General features: G+C 47.9%; 1 protein-coding gene across 2 annotated transcripts; it reads right to left on the bottom strand.

Annotated features, from left to right (window-relative positions):
• Window positions 1-686: 686 nt before the first annotated feature.
• Window positions 687-10,195, bottom strand: Rbfa (ribosome binding factor A). Of its 2 annotated transcripts, none has more exons than XM_050165029.1 (6): window positions 9,894-10,195; window positions 7,120-7,339; window positions 6,456-6,568; window positions 3,681-3,765; window positions 1,881-1,954; window positions 687-1,486 (listed from the first exon to the last, which is right to left on the bottom strand). In XM_050165029.1, exons 1-6 carry the CDS (start codon window positions 10,055-10,057, stop codon window positions 1,093-1,095), a joined length of 1,050 nt encoding a protein of 349 aa, XP_050020986.1. In that variant the 5' UTR covers window positions 10,058-10,195; the 3' UTR covers window positions 687-1,092. The 2 variants fall into 2 exon arrangements, with proteins under 2 accessions (XP_050020986.1, XP_050020988.1); XM_050165031.1 differs by having other exon boundaries at window positions 687-1,483.
• Between the last annotated feature and the right edge of the window lie 1,284 nt (window positions 10,196-11,479).

The following is an 11,479-nucleotide window of genomic DNA, read 5'->3' as shown; positions in this document are numbered from 1 at the left end:
ATTCATAGGGACGAGTTCCTGTGGCCCTGAATGGGATTTATCTACAGCACACTTTCTCCCTCAGATCTCAGGGAATAATTTTCAAGAGACAGGGGGAAGACTGTAAGACCAGAGGTCAGGAAGGACTGGGGTAAAACAGTGTCCCGCAGCGACAAGTCATTGCACTGAGCTCCCAGCAGACGGCAGCCTGCACAAGGTGATCACGCCAGCCACCATTCCAGACGGAAGGAGCATGGTCTCCCAGGCCTTGCCAGTCAAGGAGATACTGGTGGTTCATGGCTGCTGGGGGAAATGAGTCAGTTTTCTTTCTTTTTCTTTCTTTCTTTTTTTCCCTCGAGACAGGGTTTCTCTGTGTAACAGCCCTCGCTGTCCTAGAACTCACTCTGTAGACCAGGCTGGCCTCACACTCACTGAGATCCTCCTGTCTCGGCCTCCCAAGTGCTGGGATTAAAGGTGTGTGCCACCACCGCCCAGCAAGAGTTAAGTTTTCTTTAGGGGCAGCACAGGTGTGGCCCCTGTAGGTTGTCTGTGCTCCAGGACGGTCCTGCAGCCACGCGCATATGAGCAGCACTAACTAGAGTCAGGGAGACGTGAAGTTAGGAGGGAGACTTAGGGGCAGAAATCCTAGGATGGGTAGAAGGGAGACGAGAGAAGTAGGTATGATCAAAATATATTGTACATATGTATGAAATTCTCAAAAAATACAAGATACTTTATTAAAGAGAAGTCATCCAGGGACAGGGACCAAGCACTGATAATGGGCTGTGGAGGTCTGCAGGTGCAGGCCTAGGGATTCTGCGCTTAACTCTCCTGCTACGGAGGCCGGGCTGCCTGTGCCCACGGCTGCCTGTGCCAGCAGCTGTGAGGGAAGATGTAGCACATCTGTGAGTCTCTCAGGGATGTCATTTATTTTATTTATTTATTTTAGTCACACATGAGTGTTGACTAAAATGACAGTGAGGATAGGAACTGCTCAGCTACTGAATGACAAAGAGCATGAGAATGGCCTAGACCGAGAGCTCCTCCTTCACCAGCCGTCTCTGACGTGCAGACCGCACACTCTGAGGGGCAGGGGCAGCCAGCACCAAGGCCTCACCCCTGCCCCTGTTCTCTTTGGCCATGGAGCCCCTGCTGCACCCCATCACTTCTAGCCTCTGCTTCCCACTCCTCTTCTGCCTCGTGGGCTTGGCACTCATACTCCGTGCTGCTGTCCTCGTCCTCGTCCTCGTCCAAACTGACGCGTCTGGGGGAAGTGTCCCGGTGCCGGCGGGATGACGTCTTCTTTCTCCTTCGCGGCAGATGAGTCACGTCAGGCAGCGGCTCCCGCCCTGACGGTTGCGCCAGGCTCATACACGGAAGGAGTCCTTTCTCCTTCTTGCGCTTGTACTCCATTACTTGCTTAGTCAAGGCCTCGTGGTCAATCCCGCATAGATTTGGGGGTGTGGCTGGTTCCCGGGCATCGTGTGATGACAGGCCTTCAGGACTGCTGGGGAGTGGGGGCAGAGGAAGAAAAGAGTCCTTCATGCAGAGCCCAAACCAAGCTCCAAACCAGGGGGTTGGGACCTAAGCATCTGCAGAGAACACTTGTTACACTCCTCACACTACTGAACTTGTCTGAGGGTGACAGGGACATAGAAAGGTGACCCTGGTTTAGGTTCTTCAAAGTCAGAGACCATGGCTGGTATTGGTCGGTGTGTGACCCCCCAGTTTTCCTCATCTGAGTATGGGTGTGTATGGGCAGCCACCAGAACTATGCAGGCGCATGCTGGACCCAGGGGCAGGTACCAGGGGGCAATGTGGGCTAGTGGAGATACAGATTGAGTAGCTGCTGTGGCCTAAGCATCTGTCACAGGGGACAGAAAGATGTCCACAAGCCTCACCTCAAACCGTCTTGTGCCAAGCCGTCCCTTTCCTCTGGGGGTCCAAAGTCAGCCACTGCCAGTAAGCGATCTACCTGAGAAGAAAGCATGGGGATGGCAGACCTCAGCTCCGCCCTCTGCTGCCCAGGAACGGCATCACAGCCTCTCACACAGTCAATGCCACCCAGACGCCTTCTCAATGTGGCAGCACAACAGAGTCTATGTCTCACACCCTGGCTGGTGCTCCAGCCCACCACAAGCTCTCTGACGATGACTGAGGTTAGAACGTTATTGTAACATTAGACAAGTCTATGAATGGTGTAACTAGTATTTACTGGTTTCTAAAGTAGTTTCACAAAATGATTCCACTTTGCCACAGAATCTGAGCGTTTGGGAGGAGGAAGTTTCTAGTATGGACAGAACAGACACGAAGGTCAGTCACAGCCACAGGGCCCACTCTGTGGGCTCACGGGGCCTGAACCAAAGGCAGCAGCACTTGGGAGTCACAGGCAGGTAGATCTCTGTGAGTTTAAGGTCAGCCTAGTTTACAATGTAAGTTCTAGGCCAGCCAAAGCTACAAAATGAGACTCTGTCTTAAAAAAGATAAATATTAAAATTTTACTCACTGAAGTTTAATGAGTATAAAAAAGTATGAAAGTAAAGTATAAAAAGCTAACTACTTGAGCAGGGGAGATGGCCCAGTCGGTAAAGACACTTGCAGCAAAGCAGTGTCCTGAGTAGGACCTCAGGACAGACATGGAGGAAGGCTGTCCTCTGACCTCCACACCCACTGTGCTGGCAAGTTTCATACCAACCTGACATTCGGGAGGAGGAAACCTCAACTGAGAAAATGCATTTTCTGGCTTGTAGACAAATCTGTAGGGCATTTTTTAAACTAAAGATTGATGTGAGAGTACCCAGCCCATTGTGGGCGGGGCCACTGTAGGTAGACCTCGGGTACAGAAAGAAGCTGGCGGAGCAAGCCCTGAGGAGCAAGGGGATAAGCAACACTATACACAGTCCCTGCCTCCAGGTTACTGTACTGTTTGAGTTCCTGCCTTGAATTCCTTTAGTGATGAACTGTGATATAAAACTGTAAGCCGAGGGGGCTGGAGAGATGGCTCAGAAGTTAAGAGCACTGGCTGCTCTTCCAGAGGTCCTGAGTTCAATCCCAGCAACCACATGGTGGCTCACAACCATCTATGAGATCTGGTGCCCTCTTCTGGCAGGCAGGCAGGCATACATGCAGACAGAACATTGTATACATAATAAATAAATTAAATTTAAAAAAAAACTGTAAGCCGAAATAAACCCTTTCCTCCCCAAGTTGCTGTTGGTCATGGTGTTTTATCATATGATATCATATGTTTTATCATAGCCATAGAAACCCTAACTAAGATAGACACACATATAAAAGTGAAGAAATATAGCTGGCCAGAGAGATGGCTCAGTAGTTGGGATCAGCAGTTGCTCCTCCAGAGGATCTAGGTTCAATTCCCAGCACCCACACACTAGTTCCTGGGACCAAATGTCCTTTCTGGCCTCAGAGGGTAATATAAACATGCAGTCATACATAAAGGCAAAACACTCACACACACATAACATTTTAAAAAAATCTAATAAATATCAGGGTGCTGGTGGAGCATGCCTTTAATCCCAGCATTCAGGAGGCAGAGGCAGGCAGATTTCTGTGAGTTTGAGGCCAGCCTGGTCTACAGAATGAGTTCCAGGACAAGCTCCAAAGCTAAAAAGAGAAACCTTGTCTCAAAAAACAAACAAAAAAATTTTTTTTTAAAAAAGCTAATTATTTCAAAAGCTTACCTCAGCCAGAACTATATCTTTTTTGTCTTGAATAAACACTATGGGTGGAACATTTCTCAGGGTCTGCTGAGACATCAGAAGGTGTCTGAGGAGAGAGCAAACATTCAGTGGGAAGGAGCCAAACTACATCACACCCACCAAATATCCAGGCTGTAAGGAGGCTTGCTCACTATGTAGGCAAGGAAGGGAGGGAAAGAGACAGGAGGGGAAGGGAGAGGAAGGAGAAGGGAGAAAGAGGGGAAGGCAGGGGAGGGGGGAGAGAAATGAAGTTTGGGGGAGCCTCTCTCAGACTGCCTCACCACTAAGAGTATCAGACGCCCCACACCACAGCTGCCCCTCACTCTACCCGGATTGGAGCGCACTCTAACTATGGACTTCCAGCATCCTGTACTCAGTAGACACTGCCTGAGAGGACTGCAGCCCGACATCCCAGCATGCTAGAGATGAAGGGTTTTGGCACAGTTCAGCCATGTGATACACATCAGCCAAACGAGGTCTAGGTCCTGTAGTCCCAAAACTTTAGCACCAAATCTGGGCAACTGCAATAGTCTCGAAGAAGCATTCAACTCAGCTATCGCCTGATTGCCTCCAACCACACCCACACTTGTTTAACAGGAAACAAAGAAAGCGGCCCTTCTGTGATAATTGCAGACACTCTCTATGAAGTGGATGCTAGTGACCCTTGCAGGGAACACAAGACAGTACACAGACGAACGGACAGACAGGCATGCTGGACAAAGTCTCCAGAACAGTCTTCATCCTGAGCTGGAGGAAGATGTGAAGGCAAGAGTGACAGGGAGGAGCTGGAGGTATGTGGGAAGGAACCAGCTCCAAGATGTGTGGCCAGCTGGATTTCTGCCTTTGTGTTTTTTAACTGAACAAACCGAGAGTACTGACTGGTTTTGTGCCAACTTGACACAAGCTGGAGTCATCAGAGAGGAAATGCTTCCATGAGATCCAGTATAAGGCATCTTCTTAATTAGTGATCAGTGATGGGTGGTACCACCCCTGGCTGGTGGTTCTGGGCTGAGCAAGCATGTGAGCAAGCCAGCAAAGAGCACCCCTCCACGGCCTCTGCATCAGCTCCTGCCTCCAGGTTCCAACCCTATTTGAGTTCCTGTCCTGACTTCCTTCAATAAAGAACAGCAATATGGAAGTGCACACCCAATAAACCCTTTTCTCCCCAACTTGCTTTCTTTTTTTTTTTTTTTTGGTGGTTATTAAAGACACGCCTTTAATTCCAGTACCCCAACTTGCTTTCTGATCATGGTGTTTCGTCACAGCAAGAGAAACCCCAACTAAGCCACAGAGTAACTTCATTAGGTTCAAACAGCTCATCAATTTGCAAAATTTTGCATTTCAGGATTCTTTACAATCTAAAAAAGTTATTGAGAACAGCCAACAACTTTTTTTTCTTTTTTGGTTTTTTTGAGACAGGGTTTTTCTGTCTTAACAGCCCTGGCTATACTCGAACTCACAGAGATCCACCTGTCTCTGCCTCCTGAGTGCTGGGATCAAGGGCATGCGTCACCACCACCAGACCAACAACTTTTTTTAAAAAGGTTGTTCTACTGATGTTTACTACAGTAGAAATTAAATCTGAGAAACTTACAAATGACATATTTTAAAAGTTGTTTAAAATGATAAACCTACTAACTGCTAGCACAAACATTTTTAATGAAAAAAAAATGACTTTTTAAAGATGTACTGGCAGCAGCGGCCTTGTTTGTGGTCTGCACATTTTTGACAGCCAGCTTAGCGGAGGACAGTCAAGGCTACACTCTGCATCTGCTTCCTGCACACAAAACTGTGGCCTCACACAGATAAGAAATGGAGAAGAGGAAATGTATTGGGAAAGCATGGATCTCTCTGATCCTCTGTACACCCTGACAAATTAAGTGTCACATTAAAATGCATCAGGGCCTGGCAGGTTAACGCACCTTCTCTCCATGTGTGGCTTTACAACCTTGTATGCTAGTCCTGAGGTTGACACTGGGCCAGAACCCTACATAGTACGTGCGGTGAAGTCATGATCCCACAAGAACAGTCGTAGAGTTCTTCAGGCTCACGGAGGACACCAACTGCGCAAGTGTTGGAAGATTACAGTTTGCTACCAGCTTTGGGGATGACCAGCTGCTTGCTTTTTGGTGGTTCACTTGTTTATTCTTCAGAGACATCTGCCAAAAACCTACACTTGAGAAGCTGTAGACAGTCTCTCTCTCTCTCTCTCTCTCTCTCTCTCTCTCTCTCTCTCTCTCTCTCTCTCTCTCTCTCGTGTGTGTGTGTGTGTGTGTGTGTGTGTGTGTGTGTGTGTGTGTACAGAATACCTGAGGGAAGGGCTGTGCCTCAGCAGAAGTCAGAGACCTGCCTGTGTTCCCCATCAAGGGCTGATATTTAAAATCGTGTACTTTTACCTTTTACTTGTTTATCCAGGATATTTTTAGGTGAACGAGGCCCCATGTAAGCCTGGGCAGTAAGCATGGGCAGCAATGCAATAAGGAGCTAGCCTTAGACAGGGAGGCAGACGGATCGCCCAACTATTGACAAAATAGTTCTTGCCTCAGAGGTCTGAACAAAACTCTTGGTGCCCCACAAAACTTCTGAGAGATCTGATTAGATTAGGCCTTACAGGAAAACGTAACTTATACTCTGAAGTTCAGGATTTTCTTTAAAAGCAAAAGCCCTTGGTGAGAAATTTTGAAAGTTTACCTACAAACAGCCAAGCCACTTGAGGTGCAGGCAGAAAGCAGTACACATACAAAGAAACATCATCACCTTATGTAGGTAGCACTCCTCTGCAGGACGGCCTCCGTGTGCCTGTTCTGGTCTGCAGAGACACCTATCTTCCAGTACACTCGGCAGGCTGAGAAGTCTGAAGTCACAGAGACCTGGGGTGCACCCCAGCTGCAAGTCACTTTAGGTTTAGGCTTCGCAGCTCACACAGTGTGCTGCAGGTAAGAACAACAGCTTCTTTTGCCTCCGACACCCAGAATGCTCTGGTGATGCCAGGCGGACACCACAGCATTCATGGCAGGGAAGGAGGGTCACAGACACCTAAGCTCACCCCATGTCCCCCACAGCATTGCTGCACAGTAATCTCTCCAGATGTGGGGAACTGGAAATGACCAATTGCCCCCCTATTTCTTCTTAAATCAGCCCTTCTAGGAAAAATGGAGGACCCACTACGTTTATGAAAGCGAACACAGTGGCTCCCACACCACCCCCAAAACGTCTTCTGGTGCTTTGTCTCATTGCACTGGCTGCTGTGAGATCACAGGTCCCTCACCCAAGAAGAAAAACAGCTCTACGTCTGCACCTTGTCCCAAGACTTAAACCAGATTTGGGACCACCTCTGTACCCCCAACCAAGACGTCAAGTATGACGGGTTCAGGCAAAACTAAACCCGTGCCTTCCTGCCCCAGTTCTGACCTGTGCTCACCTTGGAGACCTCCACATTCAGGTCGTAGACCTCCTGGCTCACTTCCGGAGTGCACAGCAATTCCGTCACTGCTTTGTAGAGAAGACCGTTCAGGGCTCTTAGACGGATGGTGTCTTCCTTCCTGGCCTTCCTTAGGGTGCTCTTCGTGAGGAACTCAAACTTGGATGGCTTCTGAGTCAAGTGAGACCCCAGGGATGGACCTTCATACCAAAACTTCTTTCTACATCAAGAAGACAAAATTTAGATGCGAGGAGACGGGCGCTGGAGAGATGGCTCAGTGGTTAAGAGCACTAGCTACTCTTTCAGAGGACCTGGGTTCAGTTCCCAATACCCACATGGTATCTCACAATCACTGTTCGCAGGGAATCTGACGCCCTCTTCAGACCTCCACAGATACCAGCTATATACATGGTGCACATAACACACATGCAGACCAAATACTCTAACACATATAATAAATGTTTTCTTTTGGTTTGTTTGGTTTTCTGGCCTCGAACTCACAGAGATCACCTGCCTCTGCCTCCGAGGGAGGATGAAAGATGTGAGCAAATCTTCAAAAGTCATAGACATAGGCCAAGCGGTGGTAGCTCACAGCTTTAGACCCGAGACTAGAGGGAGAGGCAGATGGATCTCTGTGAGTTCGAGGCCAGCCTGGTCTACAAAGTTAGTTCCAGGACAACCAGGACTACATTAAGAAACCACACACACACACACACACACATACATAAATCTTTAAAAAGAGGGTCTCTTTTTAAGAACAATTAGATGGGATAGTTATTAAAGGTAAGAAAAAAGAGTTGCATGAACTAGGTCAAAAGGCCTTACACTCCAAGTGTAGTGTGCTTTCAGGAGACACAGGGACATGTTGATGGGAACCACGTAACAACCACTGAAGGTCGGAAGACAGCAATATGGCTGTGGGGATGGATAGAAGTTAGTTTTAACACAACCCTGTAATTTTGACTCATGCCTGTCTACAGTGGGAAGATGTTATCTCCAAATTTCACTAAAGCACTAGGCCTCACTGACCACTCATGAAGATAAAGGTTGAGGGTTCTGAACTGGACTGAGCAGTTAGGAAACTGAGGAAAGCCTCACTTCTCACTGTTAGAACAGGAAGGAGCTTCAGAACGGTGGGGAAAGAGGACAGAGGCTTCAGGTAAGCACAAAACGCTTACAAGTAGAAGGACCAAAGGCCAGATACACCAATATCCTGAAGCACAATTAACAAAAACTCAGAGACAGGAATTGGTGTTCAACCTGAAGACCAAAAAAAGCAAAGCAGCCAGCCACTGGCTCTTACCTCGACCTCAGTCTGAAAATGGCGATTTTGCCCCTGGGAATCGCAGAATGAGACTCAGCCTGTGAGTTGTCTCCTCCCATCTTATATTCCTCTCTAGGGCTGGGATTGTGGGTTACCACTGCCTGGTCTGTAAGGCTGACCAGTGGGGCTGTTTTACTCTCTGATCTTCAGGCAAGCTTTATTTATTAAAATACAAATGAAACGCCACTCTAACACCCTGCTCCCAGACTCTGCCTCCCAGCACAGTAACCTGGGCTCCTCATAAGAATGACCGGTTCATAGTGTTGGGGGATGGGGATATATGTAAAATGAACTTAAGACATCTTGATGTGCCACAAAGTAAGAATCACTAATCATATGGGATATGGCAAGGGAACAAAGCAGCTGAGAGGGCTGCTGATGACCAAAGATGGAACACTTTGAGCAAAACAAAGTAATAGTTGATTACCACTAGCTAGTCCATACTGATAAATGAATTAATAAACGAAGGGACCCATCTCCCACAAAGAATTCCAAACAATCCATGATGACAGTTCTTCACCTCCTAAGGTCAGGGGTTACACAAAGCAACTTCTTACCAACAAAAAAGGGACACCTAACACCTTAGGACAGTATAAAGCGCAGTGGCCTGCTATGCCCTTGATAAAACGGTGGTTTTCCTCTGTTGCTTTTCCTCCAGCTCTACAACCCACACACAGTCACGAAAAAAAACCATCAAATTCCAGTGGTGTGCAACCACACAACTTCCAACCAGGATGTCCCAAAACCGTTACAGCTGTCAAACAGGGACAGACTGAACATGTCAGCCAAGCTACCATGTCTGAATAGCAAAGGACATTAAGGATACCACATTAAGTCCTGATAAAGAATCTGAGGCCAGTATCAAAACTATGCCCTTCTTTGGTAAACTAAAACCACCTGTAAAAATCAGTTATTAAAACAAAACCTCCCCAAATATAAACTGGCTTACCACACTTAGTAGACTCCAAGATGCTGTGGAAATCAAAGTATCTTTTTCTTGTTTTGTTTTCGTTTTTCGAGACAAGGCTTCTCTGCTTAGCCCTGGCTATCCAGGAAGCTATAGACCAAGGGTGGCCTTGAACTCAGAGATCCCCCCCCTCCCTCCCGAAAGGCGTGCGATGCTACCACCCAGGAAGTCGGAGTATCTTTTCATATACTTATTACTAAAATTATCCAATTAAGACAAATTTTATGCAATGTGATGTTTCAGGAGGCTTAACACTGTATATTAAAAAAAAAAAAAACACCTGACAGCGTAGTGAGAAATTGTCAAAGGTCAAACTGCATGTGACCTGCCAATAATCATCTTCTAACACGAATATCGTTATCATCGCTCCCCTCCCCACAGACACCTAAACCACGGTCCCGACCCAGCCCCTCGAGGACATCTGTCCCCTGCAGAAACAGCCTCCATCCGACCGGCCCTCAGCGGACCCTGGCCGGTGCATACCTGGTTTTCGAGGCAAATTTCTTGAGCAAGTTCTTGCTGCCGCAGGAAGCGACCGAGTTGTGCAGGGCCTGCGCACCGCCGGAAAGGAGCCCGGCCCCATGGCCGCCCCGCAGGGTCTGCAGCCGCGCGCAGGAGCCCCTCAGCCCCGCGGCCCCGGCCCACATCCCTCCGAGCGCGCGGCCCGCAAACACGAGTGGGCGCAGGACCGACGGGCTTGTGAGCCTGAGACGACTATAGACGCGACCGCCACTGGGCACGGGGGACACCTCAGCCGCCTGTGGGAGGGGCTAACCGACAGGTGGGCGGGGCTACTGCGCGGAGTTATGACGACTTGGGGGCGGGCGCCAACTGCGGGCTGTGTGGCCAGGGACCCCAACAACCTAGCATCTTTTTTTAAAGCCATTGTTTATTTTGTTTCTTTTTTCTATGAATGAAGGTACCGTGGGATCCCGGGAGCCAGGGTGAACTGCTGATGGCTTGATGGGACCTCAACACCCCTCTCCGGAAGAGTCTAGAGGATTTGCTGGATGGTGATGATGAAAATGATGCAGGTGATAGTGACATTAGTAACAGAACTCAGAGAGTCATCTGCAAAGCAGCTTTTATAGCATACTACGCCAGAAACATGGATGAGTCTGTGTCTTCCCATGATGACAAAATGTAGTAAGTAGCATTAGATCCATGGTGATGCTGGTTTTGTTGGCTACGCTTTACCAAGTACTCTTGGTTTCCAATTGTTATTGGCAAATACAGGTTCTTTTAGGCCAGTCTTATTAACTCTTGGATCACACATTACACCTCACACACAAGGGGTGTGTGTGTGTGCGCGCGCGTGTGCGTAGGTTAAGGGAGGCTACAAAAGTTTTAACAAGGTTCCACAGTTCAAAGAGACCTTACTGGAGACAGAAGTGGTTAGAAATATAAGAAATCCATTTGGAGATCTGCTGGAATCTCAGAGCTGAGCCACAGGGTCTCAGGTATGAAATTTTATTTTTAGGGTTTATTTAACTTTATGTGCATTGGTGTGGAGGTGTCAGATCTCCTGCAACTAGATCTTCAGACAGTTGTGAACTGCAATGTGGGTGCTGGGAATTGAACCCGGATCCTCTGAAGAGCAGTCAGTGCTCTTAACCACTGATCCATCTCTCCAGCCCCCTCAGGTATGAAATTTTAAGCTGACTGGAAATTCAGAACTGAGCCGCAGAGATACTGGGCTGTGGAAGGCAAGACACAGAAGTATAGAGGCCTGCCTTTTCTTTTAAGAGTGACTTTCCCCCTAAAACTTGATTGCAGTCTCAAATCCACAGTTCTCCCACCTCATCTCACATGTATGCAGTATATATCAACAAAGGTTTTGGTGTTTTTTAAAAAAAAATATTTTAGAGACAGGAACATATGTATTTCTGACTGGCCTCAAACATACTATGTAGCACAAGAATGAATTTAAACTTAAGAAAAAATATTCTGGGCCGGGCGGTGGTGGCGCACGCCTTTAATCCCAGCACTTGGGAGGCAGAGGCAGGCGGATCTCTGTGAGTTCGAGGCCAGCCTGATCTACAAGAGCTAGTTCCAGGACAGGCTCCAAA

Source organism: Alexandromys fortis, unplaced genomic scaffold (genome assembly GCF_014885135.2).
Source record: "Alexandromys fortis isolate MF-2015 unplaced genomic scaffold, M_Fortis_MF-2015_v1.1 scaffold_160, whole genome shotgun sequence".
Taxonomy (NCBI): Eukaryota; Metazoa; Chordata; class Mammalia; order Rodentia; family Cricetidae; genus Alexandromys; species Alexandromys fortis.
The sequence above is the reverse complement of the archived record's forward strand: the minus strand, read 5'-3'. Positions and strand labels throughout refer to the sequence as shown.

What these genes read in the sequence shown, in the direction of transcription:
- Rbfa (XM_050165029.1), bottom strand. Translation starts at nt 10,057, where the DNA reads ATGTGGGCCGGGGCCGCGGGGCTGAGGGGCTCCTGCGCGCGGCTGCAG. An exon ending in TGAATGTGGAGGTCTCCAAG is followed by an intron (nt 6,569 to 7,119) that starts GTGAGCACAGGT and finishes GGTGCACCCCAG; the next exon opens with GTCTCTGTGACTTCAGACTT. An exon ending in TTGGCACAAGACGGTTTGAG is followed by an intron (nt 1,487 to 1,880) that starts GTGAGGCTTGTG and finishes CCCACTCCCCAG; the next exon opens with CAGTCCTGAAGGCCTGTCAT.